The sequence below is a fragment of the Sceloporus undulatus genome, chromosome 6, assembly GCF_019175285.1.
Source record: "Sceloporus undulatus isolate JIND9_A2432 ecotype Alabama chromosome 6, SceUnd_v1.1, whole genome shotgun sequence".
NCBI lineage: Eukaryota > Metazoa > Chordata > Lepidosauria > Squamata > Phrynosomatidae > Sceloporus > Sceloporus undulatus.
The window spans coordinates 35,065,773-35,085,312 of NC_056527.1; the positions used below are offsets into that span (position 1 = coordinate 35,065,773).

Here is a 19,540-nt window from a genome sequence, read left to right on the forward strand (position 1 = left end):
ATGTTAGGAAAGGTGGAGGGAGGTAGAAAGAAAGGAAGACCACATGCTAGATGGGTGGACTCTATTAAGGTGGTCACGGGTATGAAATTACAGGAACTAGTGCCTTTTGTCTGTGCACTGGAACTTAAAAATATAGGATTTCTTTTTTTCCCCTTTATTTTAAAGCAAATTGAGAGAGATGATATATTTCAAGGGAAGGGCTAAAGTTTAACCTGTTCTCAAGAGTGTGGCATTTTCCTTAAAGCAGGGATGGGGGAATATCCCCATCTGGCAGGTGTTTTAGACTACAAAACACATACTTCTGTATTGGAGGCAGTTGATGGAACAAAACAGCTGGATGGCCAACAAGCTCTCCATCCTTGTCCTAAAAGATCAGGGTCACAGTCAATTGGTGCTGTTCACTGATCCACCTTTGTCATAGGAGGAAACAGTAGCCTCTATTGCTTGGCAAGGCTTTTACTAGCATTGCACTACTGTGCCAGGTACAACCTTGTTTGGACAGACACATCCTTCCTTCACTGAAAGCTGGTTAGTGAAGAAAACTGACAAGAAAATCAACTCATCTGAAATGTAAAAATCAAAGAGAGTTCCACAGAATGCCAAAAAGGATGTTTTGTCCTAGAGCAAATCAGGTCCAAATTCTCACTCGAAGGCAAGGGACCCATTCACACTATACAACTGTGGTGCTATCATTCAATTTTAACTGCCCCGATTCAATTTCATGGGATCTGAGGATTGGCAACTAAAGAAGAGGCATTAAGGAAGATTGCTCTAATGCCTCACCACACTGCCAACCGCAAGCAACAACAACAACAACAATCTAACTTGCTATTTCGATTACTGTGTTGTACTATATGTGAGACTGCCTTTGAAAATGGTCCAGCAACTTCTCTTTGTTCGGAATAGGGCTACTAGACAGTTACCTCTGTGTGCGCACGCATGTGCGTGATATCAACACTTTTACTGCTGTTTCAATTGCTACTAAACTTCAAATCAATTTATAACTTGCTGTGAGCCATCCTGGAATGTTGCTTTAAAAAGGCTTATAAACTAGGTCTGACCCTGCCTAGCTTCCAAGATCAGATAGAATCTGGTTCTGTCTTTAGGTTTAGTTCAGGTACACACACAAAAGTATTTAGGTTTAGTTCAGGTACACACACAAAAATATAATGTAAGAAGAAGCTTAAAGTTCTGTCGCTAGTGTAGGGTAACACAAAGTCTCAGGCCAACATGATAGCAAATAAGCAGCTTCCTCCAACTATGGATGGAAAAAAAGTTAATTGAACTAGGCAGTCTCAATGTAAGCAGCATTTTTACACCTGCTGTGACATGTTGCTACAAAATGTGTACCTCATTTTCAGCAGTTACATATCTGTGAGGTTTGCATGGCATTCCAAGAAAAAAGTGCTCACAGAATATTGGCCGTTTTTTAAAATATGAAAGGCTAAAATATGCATAACTTGTGGAAAACACACAGAGGCATGCTTCAGTCAATAGGGTAAATGCATAAATTAGGTAAGTAGGTACATGTAAATGTGTACTTTAGGAAAAATGTTTTTAAAATGCTACATGAATTTCAGAACAAGAAGAAAATCTTACAACCAACTCTGAAATAAGGAGGTGGGTTTGGGAGCAATTTCACAAAACGAAAGCTTTTCACACCCTTATCCCAAACATGCTACTTTCCTGATATTTTTACTACTCTCATCCAGATGGTTAGGAATGATAGAAGCTGTAGTCTAAAACAACTGGGCACACCACTTCATTTACTGGCAAACATGTCTACAGTAATGGCAATACAACAGAACTCATCTGTGTACCATAATACTAGTATCCCAAATCTATTTGTTGTCATAGGAAATTATGCATTCTTGAGCTACATTTCAGATCATGACAGATCAGATTAGATCCAGGTCTTGACATTTATGTAGGACTGCATGTCAACCAGTCATTTGTGACTCAGAGTCAGGACTTCCCAATTTCAGAGCCTGAACAACAACAAAAGGTACAAAGTTAAATTTATCCTATATTGTGTTCTGTTCTTTTGCCAAGCAATTTGAACTGCCTCTGACATAATAAGATTTCCCTTGTGATGCTGCAAGACAGTAATTCCATCAGCCCACTGCCCACGCTCTGGCTACTCTGTGATGTTGAATAGATGACTTTTCATTTCACAATACCTTCATAGCTGTTCACACAAAGAATAATACTTCAAAGCTATGGTAGTTCACACTCAACCAATCTTGTACTGTTAGACTCAAAGTCTCTCATTGTTTTATGGACTAAGAACTCTCAACTCACAGTTTTCCATACATTAGGGCACATATAAAACTTAGCTTTTACTCAAATTTGTCAAGGTGTAATAACTATAATTAACAGATTAGTTTAGGAAATAAAACCAAAGCAAACCTCATAGAAATGTGTTCAAATTGTCTGGCAGTTCACAGATAATGACTTGCTATAACACCACTCACATTTGACTTGCAATGAACACTCGTAAGTGGTTCATAACAAGACTCAACACAGCTGAGGAGAGGAAAAAGGCAATCATAACTGAAACCCTAAAGCAGAAAGAAATAGATGGAGTATTCAAGGGCTCTGCTTCACCAAAACCCATAGTGGCAAGTCAAAGCAGCAACACAACAAATTTTCAACTTTTTCTTCCCCTTTCATGATGCTTGTTCACAACTTTTATTTGGGATGCATGTCCTGCTGCTAGGGTGTTCCTATTGAAAAGGCCCTCTGCCTGATTGTTTCTAATCTCTCCACTTTAAAAGGGAGAGCAAAACCTCTGGGATCTTAAGGTATAGGCAAGTAGGTACGAGTACATATGGGAGAAGACAGTTTTTCCGGTGATCTACTTCTGAGCCATTTCAGCTTTAAAAATTTAAACCAAGCACTTTAAATTGGAAATAGAAATGGACTGGGAACCATTACGACTGACAAAGTGCATAAAATCATCCTTCTCAATGCCAGTTGATAATCTTAACAGTCCCACTCCAGGGGAGCTTTCGTTTCAGAACCAGTTTTAAAGGTAGCCACACCTGGAATGAATGCACTGCATTACTAAAAAAAAAGGGAGGCTTTCAGAGCATGCCAAATTGTGTCCAAGCATATCTCTTTCCAGGTAATGTTATAGCTGGCAAACCAGCTGAAGCTGACAAAAGGCAGTTAGAGTCATAGAGGTCACATGAAGGTCTAAGGACACTGATGGATTAATAAACTACCATCACCCCTCTGCTGCAAATCTGAACCTTTAGTGTGTGTGGCAAAACCTTTTTATTTCTAAATAGCCCATATGAATGTATTTTGACTGAAAATCATCTGAAATGTGACCTGGACATCACCAAAATCTCTTTCTCAGTTTAAATTTCCTAGCCAAATGAGATTTGGGCTAATTTTTGTCAATGACAGTAGAGTTGGAACGAGGAGTCAGAATGTGGGAGTATGATTAAAGTATGCTGTTCCAAGCAACATTTGAGGTAAGATTTTTTTTATCTGAAAAAAATGTAATCCCTGGAGATATGATCCAGACACTTAAGAGTAGAGCTACTGAAATTAATAGGACTATAATCAGTAACAACTAGCAAAAACAAGTTATTTCAATGAGCCTATTCTGACTAAATCTGCGTGTGTGTGTGTGTGTATGGAGTTTTAGTGTGTATAATACACAGAAAGATATAAATATATTTGAGTGTATGCATGTGCAAATGAACTCTCACACAAACCTACATGCAAAACAAGTTAGAAGATAAGACATTATCCTAGCTAACTGGGAGAATTTTCTCAATCTGTACTGACTTTGAACACCTTGCCAATGTAATAACATGCTTTCAAAACATAAATGTCCCCTCTCCCCTTAAGCCACAAAAAATTCTCTTTGTTTTTCCCATGACATAAAAAAATTAACTGTCAGGAAGAAAAAGTAATAGGATGAAATTGTTTTAAATACCATGACTATTGCATCGGGATGTTTCAACAAGTCTGCCGTTTTGATCATAACAAGCCATGGCTTGGTAGCGGTAGCCTTGTCCACACTCTTTGATGTCTCCTTGTACTTTCATTCCCAGTAGGACATCCACTTTGCCCTCAGGTAAAATGCAGTCTGACCAGTTTCCCACTGGCTGAGCATTATACTTGTCACATGGGCAGAATTGAGTCTCAATCAGAGGATACAGCTGTGGGTTTTTACATTTCTCCCTCTTCTTACTTTTTCCTGGAAGGGGGCAAGAAGAGTATCAGAGAGAGTTTTTTGTCATATGTCATGAAGGCAAAAAGAGATATTATGTCATCAAAACTTAAACAGATCTATTTTAAACATATTAACACAGGCACCAAGCCTTCACACAGATACCTTAGGTGAGGCACTAAAATCTTTCCAGAAGTTCAGCTAAAATTACATTCTAGACAAAACAAGAGAAACAGAAAGGCACAGGGGTTTCAGTGTTGGACTAAGACTTCAGGAGATCACAGTTCAAATCTCTGCTCAGCCATGGAAATCTAATGGGTGACCTTGGGCAAGACACACTCTCAGAGGAAAGAAATGAACAAATCTTGCCAAGAGAAGCCCATGACAGATTCGCCTTAGAGTTGCCATAAGTCAAAAATCAGTGGATTCTGTGATTTGTAGTTCAAAGAAGTAACATTTCTGAGCAACTGGAGCAAACAATCCTGCTAAAACCCATTCACCTCAAACAACCTCCCAATTATGCAGTGTGCTAATATAGCATTGAGCTATGTGCCAAGCTTGATGTGTGACACCAGTATAGATATCCCTGTTTTGACCTGGAGTCTTGGGTTGAGCATTACTGCTGTAGGTTTACAGACAATGCCAGGTAGAGGCAGTGGCTCAGTTGGACGAAATGCTGTTCTCTTGTTCTGGCCCCAGGGGTCATCACCTCCAAGGGATGCACAAGAGATTGCCTTCTAAACACTGGGCTTGGAGAGGTGTTAAAGTTGGGAACTGACACTGACCTCAAAGGCTTTATGGTTCTTCCACTTTTTTAAACTTCAGGTTTCTTGTTGAGAGCTATTTATGAGTTCAGAAACATAACAAATATATACTCAAATTTAAATGTATAAGAAGTAGAATCTGGGTTGGAGCTGGTGCAAGGACTATTATTCAAGTATAAAAAAGGCCAGTACAACTCTAACAAGTACAGACTTTTTAAACTATATCTCCCAACCGCCACAATATTTTGGGGTACAACTTGGAACCTGACCCTGCAAAAAAAAATTTTTGGACCACAACTCCCAAAATTCCTCAGGCAGCATGACTAGTTGCAATGCTGGCTGGGGAATTTGGGGGATCCAATAATTATGTTCCCCAAATGTTTGGCTAAAACCTCAAGCGTTACAATTGCATTATCCTTTTATCTACTCTTAGCTCTGTAGTTTCTCTGGGCCCGTACAGACAGGCCAAAATAAAGCTGCTTTGGGTCACTTTGGAGGTATGCTGTTTAAATGATACATGCATCTGAAGAGGCCAGAAGCTGCACCAAAGCTGTGCTCCATCCCTTAAGATTGGAGCGTGGCTTTGGCGTGACTTCTGGCCTCTTAGGATACATGCAATATTTAAACAGCACACCTCCAAAGTGACTCGAAGCAGCTTTATTTTGGCCTGTCTGTACAGGTCCTTTGTCTCTCCTGAATTTTAACTGACAATATTGACTGGATCTGATTTGATTTGTTGCTGTTATTTTATTATTTGCTGCAATGTGAACACCATTTTTGATGCTGTAAGTTTCTCAGAGAACCTTTTATTACATGGTGGCATAGAAATAAGATGACCAAATAATTATGATTATTTATCGTTACGCTTTTAGCTGCTATTAGTTCCACAGCAGAAGACAGAAATCTTTAAAATATTGGAATAAAGAAAAGAACAATCCTAGCTTGTAGATCTAGCTGTTGCTGTAGGCCCCAAAATGCTTCCTTGGTGACTTGGGGCAATTCCTCCCGTTTTTTTTTTTTTTTTTTTTTTTGCCTCCTGGGCCATTTTAGGGTCATGAGATGCTTTTGTTAACAACAGCAACAGGAAGTGACATCCTGTCATATCCCGATATTTAAAAATGCCCAAACACACAATAAAAATGTCCCAAAGAGGATGTCTGGGCAAGTTTATTTTGCAGAGTGCAGCCCCTCCTAGATCTCCTGAGAGGCTGACACGGCCTCTGAGCCTCTCAGAGTTGCCCACTCCTGGTATGGGAAGGGTTGCCAGAGTAAAAACTGGAGTCTGTTCCTATCCTTTGAAACTTAATGAAGAGAGAGTTCCAACAGGTGTTGTTTGTTATGCAACCAAGTAATAAGCAACACCTGTTGAAATTCCCTCTTCTACACAACCATTAATGGTACAGAAACAGGCTCCAGTTTTCATGCTATCTGTAGGTGATTAGGATTTAGTGTAAATGTCTTTTCCCTCACAGAGAGGAGCTCCACTGGTAGAGGAGCTCTACAAGTGTGAAGACTACTGATATGCCCACATGGATTTTCAAGTGTGTTGTTGCACTGTGAGTGTCATTCCCAATAGGCAGAAGCTGGTATAAGGCCCTAAAATGTGGCCTTAACAACAACTGGGGAAGCAGAGTGGGCTTGGATCCATAAGACCTAAAGCCTTGTCATTTCCCTTAGAAGTTGCAGGAGTGGGCTCTTCATCTACACTCTTGGTCAGTATAGCAATGCCCTTCCCACTGTAACCAATGGGATATTCATTCATTCATTCATTCATTCATTCATTCATTCAAACTTTCCCCTTTTATCAGCCATGTCATGCACATGCTATGTTTAAAGTCTCATACAAATCAGTGGGCCTATATATTAGCAACTAAGTATAAAACTATCATCATAGTCTGCTGATATCTATTTTGTTAGTACCAGTTTCATCATTTTAATAGCTTTAAGTAGTTTGGCAAAAAGCTCTACTTAAATGCATCATTATTAGCTCAATCCAAGTCTGAAATCACTATCTACCTTCTTGCTGTTCAATGGCAACATAAATGGATGTTGTAATGTTTTCCTTCGCTTAGAAATATACAATTTTTATGAGATGTTATGTATCTCAGAAAGATAGTGGGTCATTAAAATGTTTACCAGCATAAAACAGAGAGAGTCAACACAGCATGGACAATTCTTTGTTTTGATTAAACTACAAACTCCCTCAATTGCTCATGAATAATTACTGTCCCCAAAGAAAAAGAGATCCAAATGAGGTAATGCTCAACTTTTTAAAGACCAACATCTGTTTGGAGGAAAAATAATCAAGCTTCTGAGTTACACGGAACACCGTTATCGGGGGGAAATAGTTCATTTTGAACATTTCTTTAAGTTTGTAATTTAGATGACATAGAACTTTCCTAGAACAATTTTATTTGAGCTTTCAGACCATCATCAAGATTATGAATGCATCTATAAATCTTTTGTCTACAGTATATACTTGACTATAAGTCAACCTCATGTATAAATCGAGGGCAAGTTTTTGGGTCAAAATTATGGATTTTGATATGACCCATGGATAAGTCGAGGATAAAATCTAGGAGCATGTAACAAAAGACCAAAAGAATGAAGCAAAGGAAAACAATGCCAAAGAACTTACAAAATTCAAGCAGCCATAGCAGTTTCTGCTTAAAATAAAGGCTGTATGGATGAGAGAATAGAGGCGGGTCAGTGATTCCAGGACACATTACATTTTTGCCATTCACCAGGGGATGGTTCCTTTTTTTAAATAAGAGTTAAAGGACAGTACTTACTTTGGATAAGTTACTTTGGACCGATGGGTAAGTCAACTCAGGTTTTTAGATCAATTTTTTGACTAAAATTTCTAGACCTATGACATGAGCATATGCAGTAATTATGGCACTGTCACTGTGTCCACAGCACTCCAATGAATTCATTCAACAACAAAAAAGAAAGCTATCTGGCTCGAACTCCAAGTCAAGATGTTCAGTTCTACCTTTCTGCCAAAACTGTGCATACAGGTTTCTAAAATTTTAATGATTTATTTCAATTTGAAGTAGACAAGCTGTGCACGGGATTGTAGCTCAAGCTATTTAAGCATGGTTCTGAGGTTTCTGCTAAGTATCCACAGAACCTCTTTGCTTTGAGGCTACAGAACAGTAGTTGTGAAGTTCCCTACAAATATAATGGTGTGATAAAAACAACAACAACACTCTCATGAAAAATGGCTTGCAACCCATTGTCACACATATCCAAGCCTTCTGTTATGAGGACCTAGCAGTTTGCAAACATTACTTCTAACTATGATTTATATCTACTTGGCAGATGGAGCATAAATCCTTTTCTAGTGTTGGTTATAACTGAAGCACTATTATAATAAATGATAAGGAAAGGCTTTTTTTTAGGTCACTGAGGTATATTCTAAGGTATATTTAAGGCAAAATGATGAAGCAGCACTAATGCTTACTGCCACATTTTCCTCCATCAAGACTTAGGTAGGGTTGCCATAATTCTGTACTAAAAACCGAGACAAAATGTAGGACAAAATTTATACCAAAATATAGGACAATTGTAGGATAAAATTTAGTCCAAAATGGAGGACATTTAAGAAAATGGAGGACCTTAAATGTCCTATATTTTGATCTAATTTTTGTCCTACATTTTGTTCCGATTTTTAGTACAAAATTATGGCAACCCTACTTGAGGACTATCACATGGGAGGTTTACCTTGGTTAAAATGTTGGTAAAATACTCCTGAAGTGCAAAGATGTGATAGCCGGTCGCGCTTCTAAATCATCATTGAGGCATCCCCGCTTCTCTCCCATCCTCAAAGTGTTTGCGGAGCAGCCATTTCTTCATAGCAGAAGTTCCTGCTATTGAAAAAACTGCTGCTCCACGAATGCTTTGAGGACGGGAGAGGAGCGGGAACACCTCAATGATGATTTAGAAGCATGACTGGATATCACACCTTTGTGCTTCATGGTAAGCCTCCCGTATGATAATCTCCCTACTACAGATTCTCAGATATTTATACATATTTTGATGCTATCCTCTGATTGTCTGGAGTCACAGACAGTATTGATTTGGAAAATCTATATATCCAATTACTTTAGAGCCAAGTTGAGCAAGGGGAACATTTTGCCCTGGGATACATACTATTGGCCACACCTACTATAAAAATTAAGTTTCCTTCCTTTTTAAAAAATACTGAATGTGACCAGACACTCACTTTTAATTTCAGGGTGGGAGAATTTAATTCTTTATAGCCTTGTGCTTTGTTTGAAAGGGAAATATCCATTTCTCAAGGCTTCTAGGAGGAACAATTCTCCTAGAATTGCTCAACTGGAAAAAATCCACTAGAAATTGGAATACAAAAATCTAACTTTTCAGCCCTAATGGGCCATTTCAGTAAAATTCACAAATACGAGAAACACAAAACATCTCAGGAGAAAGCTTTTCTGGACCATTTTCTTTCCTTGAGACATACTGCTCATGGCTATTACTCAATTTGTGGCAAGCGTTTTGACATTTTTGGGCCCAAACCTACATCTGCTTATTCATGATTAAGCCTCCATTGATCTCAGAGGGATGTGCTTCAGGGAGAGAGGTTTAGGATTTTACTGTAGCATTCTACCCATTCTGTGGGATGGGACCAGTCTGACTCAGAGTAGAGGCAGGGAAATCAGTGGGACTTAAGTAGTTTATAAACATCTGAATCCAACCTTATGAACAGAATTATCACTACTAGCATTAAATAGCAGCATATTTTTACAGAGCACAGATATTTTTCTTGACATGTTCAAACTCTTACCAATAAGAAAACGCTTTCTTGTCCTAACTGCTCCACAGTCCCCATTGCAAGAAGAGAACTTTGACCAGCTTGTGAACTGACAGTCATCTTGGCAAGGGATTTGGCAAAGCTGTGTTAAAGGTGGCAATGGGCCTGCGTATTTAAGGCATTCACCAATATCAGCTTGGCCACCATCTTGTTTTCGACAAGTAATAGCTGGAAGCAGAAAAGCAGAAGAAATTATAAATAGTTGATAGGTCTTTTGTTGCATCCGTTACCCATGCTTGATTCAGCACACCAAGTAGTATGTTCATGAATAATATTGCTCCCTTTTGGAGCCCTGGTGTCATAGATTTGTTTTTAAATTTGAGAAAATACAAAATACTGTGTATCACTCACATAATTCTGGACAGCAATTCATGCAAACAATACAATATAGAAATACAATGCAAACCATTATATAAAGGACGGAATAATGTCATCTATTATTACATTCCATCTTACTGTATAATTTAACTTCCCTGTATTACTAAACCCATAAATAATGGTTTCTTGAGATTTGAACTGATCTGCCCTATTTCTAAATATACTATAATTATGTTCATGCACACTTTTAAAAATCTGAAAAGAAGCAAAAACTATTCTTGAGAAGTACATTTCCTCCACAGGAAAGTAGGAAAGTAGACTACTGGATACTGGGATTTCATTGCAGACTGAAAGCACCTTACAGTTTCACACAGGTGAAAAGGTCATCTCTCCAACAATAAGAGCATAAAGGAACGTACAATGAACAGAACCAAACAATGTATTTTAAAATAGAAATACTGTACATAGCTGTAGAGCTACAAGTCAGTCTTTTCCTTGAATGTGTCTACAGTGGTCCTTTGGTATCTGCTGGGGTTTGGTTCAAGGACTGCCCCTTCCATCCCCATGGATACCAAAATCTGTGGATGCTAAAGCCCCATTAAATAAAACGGCATAGTAAAATGGTGTCAATTGTATAAAAAGGCAACATAAAGGTGTGCTTTTTGGAATATATATATATATATATATATATATATATATTAAAAAGATCAAGCTGCAGGTGCTTGAATCTGTGGATAAAACAATTCCATGAATATGATTGTATTTTCTCCTGAGATTTATAGTTTGTTTAATATCAAAAGATAATTTCCCATGATTTATGGCACCCCTAAGAGGCTGCACCTGGGTCTTCCCTAGCAGGGCCAACCCTACCATAAGACAGAATGAGGCAGCAACCTCAGAGAACAGATTTGAGCTAAGGGCAGTGAATTGTTCATTATTTAATTAATTTAAATTGTTATTTTACTACCAAATAGGAAAAGAGGAGTTTGACAAACTTTCTGCCACAGGTGACATTGTAGTTTGGCTAGCTTTGGGAACTATGAATCTTGAAGTTGGAGGGGAATGCCATTTGCTGCTTTTGCCTCAAGCAGCAAAATGTAATGAATCCCAATCTAGGAGAGAAAAAGAGGTATAAATAAAGATGATGAGAAGAGTGGGGGGAAAGGAGGAAGCAGGACCTGGAAGAGAAGAGGCACTTCACTGACATTTTCTGAGTGTGTGTACCAGAGAGAGACAAAAAGAGAAATCTGTGACTGCTGTTTACATATGTGTGTATACATGTTGACTGTGTGCATGTTTATGAGAGGAGTGACTATTGTGTGCATAAATGTGCTATATACTGCATACATTTGAATCAATGGAAAGAGGGATGAAAGGATATGTGTCTATATGAAATTTCTTGAATGTGTGGGAGAGTGAGATAGAGAAAAGAGGAGGAAAGGAAAAAAGTAGGGGCAAAGATAATCCTAACAGGGCTTTGGTGCCACCCACAACTGTCATGCAGCACCTGACAAATTTGTTACAAGCAAATGCAGTCCTTCTGGGTTGTTCAATTCCTCCTCCAAGTAAACTGTCTCAGAAAAGAATTTTGAATTTAACCCTAAAGTACACTGTGCTTTTGCCAAGTAGCTATGTCGCCTCATGCACTGAATTAAACAGGAGTTGCCATGAAAATATGCACAGGATTGTGGACAGGGAGGGAGGAAAGAAGGAGTTTTCTTCTCTATATTGAATGACAAAGCAATGAAACAATTGTAGATGGAGATTTTGTTTTCTCCCTATCATCTGACAACCAAATATCTCCCCAGCTAATATTATGGTTCTGATTCCTTAAAAATATGTAATTCATTGTAACCTAGGAATTCAAAGTCAGATCCTACACTTGTCCCTTACAGTTGCCACAACAGCAAATACTATTTCATTCTCATCACCAAATCCAATTAATTGGCTAGAAGTGTGTATTATACTTCATAAATCCCAAGTATGACATGTGCATTTCTAAATGGTAAAAGGACAGCTATAAAATGGTCTGATATAGTAGCATAACCAAAAGAACAATTCAGTAAATGTGAAACCACAAATGTGAAAGGCTTTTTAGTGGCACACAGAGGACCTTTTATGAACAAATATGAATGGAGAGTCACGTATGGTCTTTGCTCTTTCCACATTTATAACTGATATATATGGTTTTGCCTCCAAGGCACAAATCTATAATAGTGTGTTATAAAGAGGGCCTTAGGAATACCTAAGTCTACAACAATATGATCTTTATTCAGAAACATTTCAGCTGTCTAGTAAGTAATTATTATTACTAAATGGGAAAATACTTGGAATGGTTGCTGCAGAACAAGGGTGGGGAAAATATTGTCTATCAGGTATTATTTGATTGCCATTTCCATCAGCCATTGCCACAATATCTAATGGTGAAGAACAGCAGACAGTGGAAGATGCAGACAAGCAATACTGGGACAGCCACATGTTCATCAGATACAAGAAGTAAAAACCATATTTATAAACATTTTAAAATGACCAAAGCAGCTTACAAAATATATAACATAAATGAAATCAAGCAGAAAAATTATATTGTCAGTTAAACATTAATCTTTCAAACAATAACAACCAATAATTATAAGATAATTTATCTAGAATGGCCAAGATCCTAGTTGCTTTCAGTGGAACAGAACATTCCACTTATGTTCTTATACCAGTTGCTCAGTATACACCACCCACCAGAGCTACTTCTTTCATGCCTTGCTCTTAATGGCCTTACATGCCTGTCTATGCATGCAGTGAGACAGTGAAACCATTTGCCCGCCCAACTGCATGGCAAGGGACATCACGGTGCTCCTCTGCCACAGCGTTTAAACATGCTGTGCCAAAGGAATGCCAAAAAGCCACCATCACAGTGACAAGAGCGCCTTTTTGCTGGCACTAAAAGGAGTGGCATTTTGCCATTCTTTTTAGTGCTGACAAACTGCTGGATTGGGGCCATGGCACGTAGTTGCCGTGGCCCCAATCTGTCAAGGAAAGGCGCAGAGGTAGGCTGCTTCAAAGGGGCAGTCTGTTCAGCCCCACAGTCTCTATCTTGAAAGCCAGTTTGAAAGAAAACATTTGTATATGACACTAAAAAACAAAAGAGAAGGAAAAGCTGCACAAATATCTGCTGGAAGGTGCACCTGTTCCTCTTCTTCCCCCACCTACCTGGGCCTTTAGCTGTCTCTGGGGAAGTCCCATCCCCAAAAATCCCATCCCCAGAAGTCCCACCCCCAGAAGGTGGAAGTCCCACCCCAGAAGTCCCTCCAGATGTCCCACCCCTCCCTGGCACCAGGTGTTATGCCTTTGAGTTATGGCACTCGATCCCTAAAAGGTTTGCCATCACTGATGTAGTCTACTACCATCTACTCTGATTTGCCGCAACTCCCCAGGAAATGAAGTAAAAGTCTTCCCCATCATTTTATTATCTGATCTTAACTGGAGACAACATAGACTGCTCCTGAGACCATCTGAATGCAAAGGATATGTTTCACCACTGAACTGTGGTCCTTTGCAATAGGTGTACCATAAACTGGCATTCATTTCATGATAAAGTATTTTGTTTTGTTATGTTTTAAGATGAGGCAGAGAGCTTTATGGAAATAGGGGCACTCTACACCAGCTGGTCTGATATGTTGTGTTTTTATTTGTTTTAAATTAATGTTTTAATTGGATTATTTATGTAATGGTTTTTTTAAAGTTTTATATTATGTATTGTTTTAGAGAGCCAGTATGTTGTCATGGTTTGAGTGTTGAGACTAGGACTTTGAGACACCAAGTTTCAAATCTCCGATCAGGCATGAAAACCTGAAGAGATCTTGGGCAAGTCACACTCTCTCAGCCTCAGATGAAGGCAAAGGAAAAACCCCTCTGAAGAAATATTGCCAAGAAAACCCTTGGATAGGTTTGCCTTAGGGTTGTCATAAGTCAGAAATGATTTTTAGGTGCAGAATATTTTTTTAGCTATTGTGCTTTAACTTACACTTTGGGTCCCATACTGGGTAAAAGGCAAGATATAAATTAAACAAATAAATAAATAATGGTATCAGAGAGTGCACCAGGCACATAGTAACATAGCGATCTGGCATACAATGAATTTGCAAAGAAACACCGTATCCTTATTTTCTTATTTAGTAAATATACCTGTTATTCATCCACGGCTGTGAGGTCAGATGGACAACAGCATGTTAAAATGTCTAACAACAACACAAATTATAAATGGAGGTCCATTAAAAATCATATTTGTCTTGAGAAGGGAATTTTGATGAGACATTTAATGGAGTATAAGAGCATACACTACTGTAGAAGAGATAGGTTGGTGTACTTGTTCTCTCTTTGTTTTTCAGTTTTGTGCATGTTAAATACAATTAAGAGTTACGTTCCTTCAGCCAAGCGCACAGAACTTTTTTTATATGTACAAACAGCATCCAGGGCCAGCCCCTGCCCTCCCAGCACCTTATCACACAGCACCAGACTAATAATTAAGTACATTCACTTACTTCCAATTGATTACAGACATTAGCAATGAGGATAACAAATGTGATTATTCTGGATAAAGCACAAATAATTATGAAACGTTTTCCATAAAACACACAGACACAGTTGCCAGTAAAACCAAATTTAACTTGGGACTCTGTTCACTTAACACATGGTTTTCTTTATTTAATGCTTAGGGTCTCCCAGAAGAGTGGTATGAAATAAAATACACTTCAGATTTTGTAGACAAACGATCTTGATGTAATTAGTGATGATAACGTATTTTGAACTACACCACAAGAGGCCATAAACTGATAAATGATTATTGTGGGGATAATTAGGTACAAAGTCCATTCTGTGTATGCACATTAGTACCATTTTGGTGCATTTAAATATATATTTACTTAGAGCACTCAGGCCAAACACTGCCAAATTAAATCTGAGTAACTAGCTTACAGTGAACCCAAAGAATTAGATGACACGGTGTCTTTGTCGTGAGATATGCTACTTGATTTTAATCATATTTATGTTACTTGATTTTAATCATATTTATGTAATCTCATTATTTTTTATCATTCTCTGTTATATTCAAAGCCAATATTTTGATTAAAAGTCCATGGCTTCCTTTTAATGCACATATTTCCTTTTGAAAAATGTTTAGTGATGTGGGGCACTGAATGGCAAAACACTACATGTGGCTATCCCTTATATCAAAAGGTAGCTGAAGAACTATCCTGTGGTCCAGATCAAAGGTTAATCGAGGCCTGCATTCTCTTCCCACTATAGCTAATGAGATGCCTACAGGCAGCTTACAAACAGGACATGAGGCATGGACTAGAACCTTCTTGCTTGTGATACTCAAAATCTGATATTGAGAACCATAATGTTTATCATATTGGAGTTTTATGTAGAACCATTGTAAGTGCTAGCCATTTATGGTCATAACTTTCGTAGGACACTTACATCCAAAACAGACTATAAAACCAACTCTTGCTTGTCCAATGGTGGCATTTTAATTGATTCTCCTTGTTCTGCAGCTCCCCATGGTTCTTTCTACATGGTTCTACTACTGGTCTTTAATCCAACTGAGCAGAATGGGGGCATGGAAGTCTTCAGGAGGGGAAAGGCATTGCCAAAAGTGGCCTCCGCAGCAGCTGAAACAACCTCTGTCAAGCAGAGGGACACCTAGTGGATGCAACTCTGAAACTGAAGTGCTATTATGGTTTGCAGCTTCTTGTCTCATGGTTTGTAATATTTTAGTTGAAAAATCTGTTGACCATTTCTTCAAAATTTCTTGCAATATGTATAGATACTGTAATAGCTGTTGCTGCTACCATGCATTTACATATCTGCTTGTCATACAAAGTATTTACACTGTAGCATGCTCCCATTTGATAAGTTTAGAAACATAAGAGCAAGCAAGGGGCCAGATCCACCATTTTTCTCAAAGTACTGTTCTAACAATAATTTACATGAAATTTAACATGCTACAAATTGATCTCAAACAGAAAAATCTATCCAAATATTCTTCAGAAAACAGAGAAATCTTACACATTAAAAGCATCACATGAAATTGTTTAGTTAAACATTTACAGACTTAACATGTCTTACTTGATCTGCATACATCTTAATTTGACTTCTTTAGGGCTATGTACTTAAGACTCTAAAATCAAAAATAATAGATCCCTGACTTCCATGCCAGGGCATTGTCTAGTAGTCTATATGTTCTACAATATTTGTCTATGATATAAATTCTGCTATTTCCCATTTCAGTCTGGTTTCAAGCCAGGGTATGGCACTGAAGGAGCCTTAGTTCCTCTGACTGATGATCTTTGCGTGTGTATCTGCCTTCAAATCTCCCATAATGCTACCATGCATTTACATGCTACCATGTAACCTATGGTGACCCCATGAATTCCATAGGGTTTGTTTGTGCAAGGAATACACAAGAGGAAATTTTTTTTCTAGTTCTTTCTTCTGAAATACAGCCTATAGCACCTGGTATTCATTGGGTATCTCCCATCCAAGTACTAACCAGGACTGACCCTGCTTAGATTTCAAACTCAGATGGGTTCTGGTGCCTTTAGGATATTCAGGCCAACTGATGACCCACTCTAGTGCAAAGACAAGGATGTGCCAGCCTGCTGATCCTCCTGGATATCTCAGTGGCTTTTAATACCATTTATCATGGTATCTTACTGCACAAACTCTGTGGGATGGGAGAAGAAGTCACTGCTCTACAGTGTTTTCGCTCCTACCTGGAAAGCCAGTTCCATAAAAGTGTGTTGGGGGATTCCTGTTCAACTCCATTGGAGTGTCACAGGGTTCCATCTTATTCCCCATGCTGTTCAATATCTACAACAAACTGCTGGGGGAGGTCATAAGGGGATTTGATGTGGGATGCTATTAGTATACTGATGACACACAGCTCTACTTCTCCTTGGCATCAGAGTCCGCTGACCCCAAATCCAGGTGTGATAAGTCTCTTTGCTGCTATTCCAGTATTGCAGCAGTCAGTGCCATGAGGAGGCTCAATTCTTCTCTGCTCCTTCTGTCTCCCCCACTCACTATTCCAAAGGAGGTTAATTCTGTACCTGTTGGTTCATATTTTAAAATTTTGCTGTATTTGTGTAACTATGGCAAAAATGATTAAAATTATTTGCATCCTTCCATAGGTCACTAAAATGAGTACCTAGCTTGTTGGAGGCAACTAGCTTACGCACTGTAAACCGCTTAGGGAGTGCTTATGTGCATTGATAAGTGGTATAGAAATGTACTTGCTACTGCTACTTGCTAGAATTTTAATTTAATTGTTTTGCTCTAAGTACACAAACACAGCACAGCTATTTTTTAAAATGACAGGCATGGGATTAACATGCATTGGACAGCATGTGGGAGGGGGGCAGATGAGGAGAATCAGACTCCGTCCTGCCACATGAGTGCTGTAATGCCAGAATTGAAGTTTTCACACCCATGCAGCTGCACTATAATAAGTAACATTTAGAGCCAGTGAAAAGGTGCACTACAATAACAAAAGGAATGCAGCATGGTAGCAGGACAGACATGACACCATGTGATAAGTACCGGCCAAATAACTTGTTGAAATTCTGCTTATCAGCCTTCTGCTGTAAAGTCCTTAATCTATAAAAGCTTTTATACTGGTCAAAGACCAAATAAATTTATATTACAGTACTATGAAAGCTTATGCTGTCAATGTTTCTCTTTCTGCTAGTCTCAAAGATGCTACAAGATTCCTTTGAATACTGATCCAGACTAACCCAGCTATGTCTATGAATTCTAAACCTCTTGATGTTCAAAATGAGTGGTAGGCAGATATGTGCTACTTTTCCAGGACTACTATGCACTACATTTGCACTATTATGAGAGAAATCTTTTAATTCAAGTGGAATGACCTTTGTGCTCAAGTCCCACTTGCGTGTTTACATAAGATATCAGCAGAGGAACAGAATCCAAGACAGTTGCCAATCTCAACTCCAGAGAGGTTCCTGGCCAAAATAGCAAGGCTTTTGTAGGTCAGGCATGAAATAATGTGGAGTGGCTTTATCAAGGGAAAACTAAACATGGGCTGTACAATACTGTACTTTATTTCAATGAAGTCATTCCTGACCATATTTAAAAGATCCAAAATGACCCATTTTCTGTTCTTCTACAAGTAGCTTTAGAGAGATGAGATTTGGAAACACTCAACTAAGTCTTCTGAACAAGGTCAAAATCCATGGAGATACTCACACCAATGCATTTTTAATTCCTATTTGTGACCCGCATTTCTTACAGTCTTCTTGAGCCTCCATTTCTAAGGCTTTTGTTGTTTAATCCTTTTCCTGATTAAAGTAAACACTGTTTTCCCATGGTGCTGTGCCTGTTTTTATCATTGGCACTGAATTCAATTTGTTTGATTTTACTGTCTGGGCATACAACTATATAAACAAGAAACTGGGAAAGAAGAAAATGTTGAAAAGAAAAACACTCTTGTCAAAACTAGAAGGAAAGTGCCTCAATCTAAAGTTATGACATGTTCATTTATGTCGCCATGATTTGAAATAAAGGCTCAATTATCCAGGACAGCTAGAATCAGAGCTGTCTTAGAGCATGAATCATTCTGTTAATTTTCTGATTTATGCTGGCACTTTTGCAGTCACACAAGTTCAGTGTTAAAATATGCTGGAAAATGCAAATAAGCTCGCCTTTAATTGTAAAAGCAAGACATGAGTTTGTTCTCATTATGTCTGTGAACTGACAAGGGCAGTTTCTTTTACATATTTTTCCCCCGATTTCCAATTTTGCCTTTTCTCCATGTTCACCTGGTTTCCACCTACTCCAAAATAAACAGTACCATGGCTAAATATGAAAGACAGGCTGAATTCATTTGTGGACATATGCACATGTAAGTCAGTGAGGCCAAAGTCACCAGTATGCAACAGATGTATTCTGTTGAAAGCAATGGAAGTGGAGTTATACAAACAGAACTTTCACCTGTGTCTTGCCTTTTCACACTGTGCATTTTGTGTGGTGGTTGTATACTTTGCATTATGGTTATGCATCCCATGCTTTACATTGTGGTTGTGTATGCTATATTTTCCATTGTGATTGTGCACTGTGGTTGTGAATTTTCTACTTTGCGTTGTGACTGCATATTCTAGACTTTACATTGTGATTGTGCATTGTGATTGTGTGTCATACTTTGCACTGTGCTTGTGCACGCTATACCTTGTATTGGGACTGTATATTACAGCTGGGCATCATTGTACAATAGTACCCAATCATTGATGTATTGCACAATGGTGCCATTCTGCATCAGGTTGCATAGTGCTGCTGTGGCGTATGTCCGCATACAGGTGTTTATATTACATTAAGGGGATGTTGTTTTGAGGCCAGAGAATGTCAGCCATCTCCATCCCATTT

The 19,540-nt window shown here is 38.5% G+C and overlaps 1 protein-coding gene across 6 annotated transcripts in view; it reads right to left on the bottom strand.

Moving 5' to 3' along the window:
• Nucleotides 1–19,540, bottom strand: part of THSD7A (thrombospondin type 1 domain containing 7A) — a 293,837-nt gene that overhangs the window by 61,558 nt on the left and 212,739 nt on the right. For all 6 annotated transcript variants that reach the window (XM_042475198.1, XM_042475201.1, XM_042475199.1 and 3 more), the window contains 2 exons: nucleotides 9,764–9,958; nucleotides 3,953–4,216 (listed from right to left, as the gene is read on the bottom strand). In XM_042475198.1, coding sequence (XP_042331132.1) covers nucleotides 3,953–4,216; nucleotides 9,764–9,958 — 459 coding nt within the window. The remainder of the gene's footprint in view (nucleotides 1–3,952; nucleotides 4,217–9,763; nucleotides 9,959–19,540) is intronic.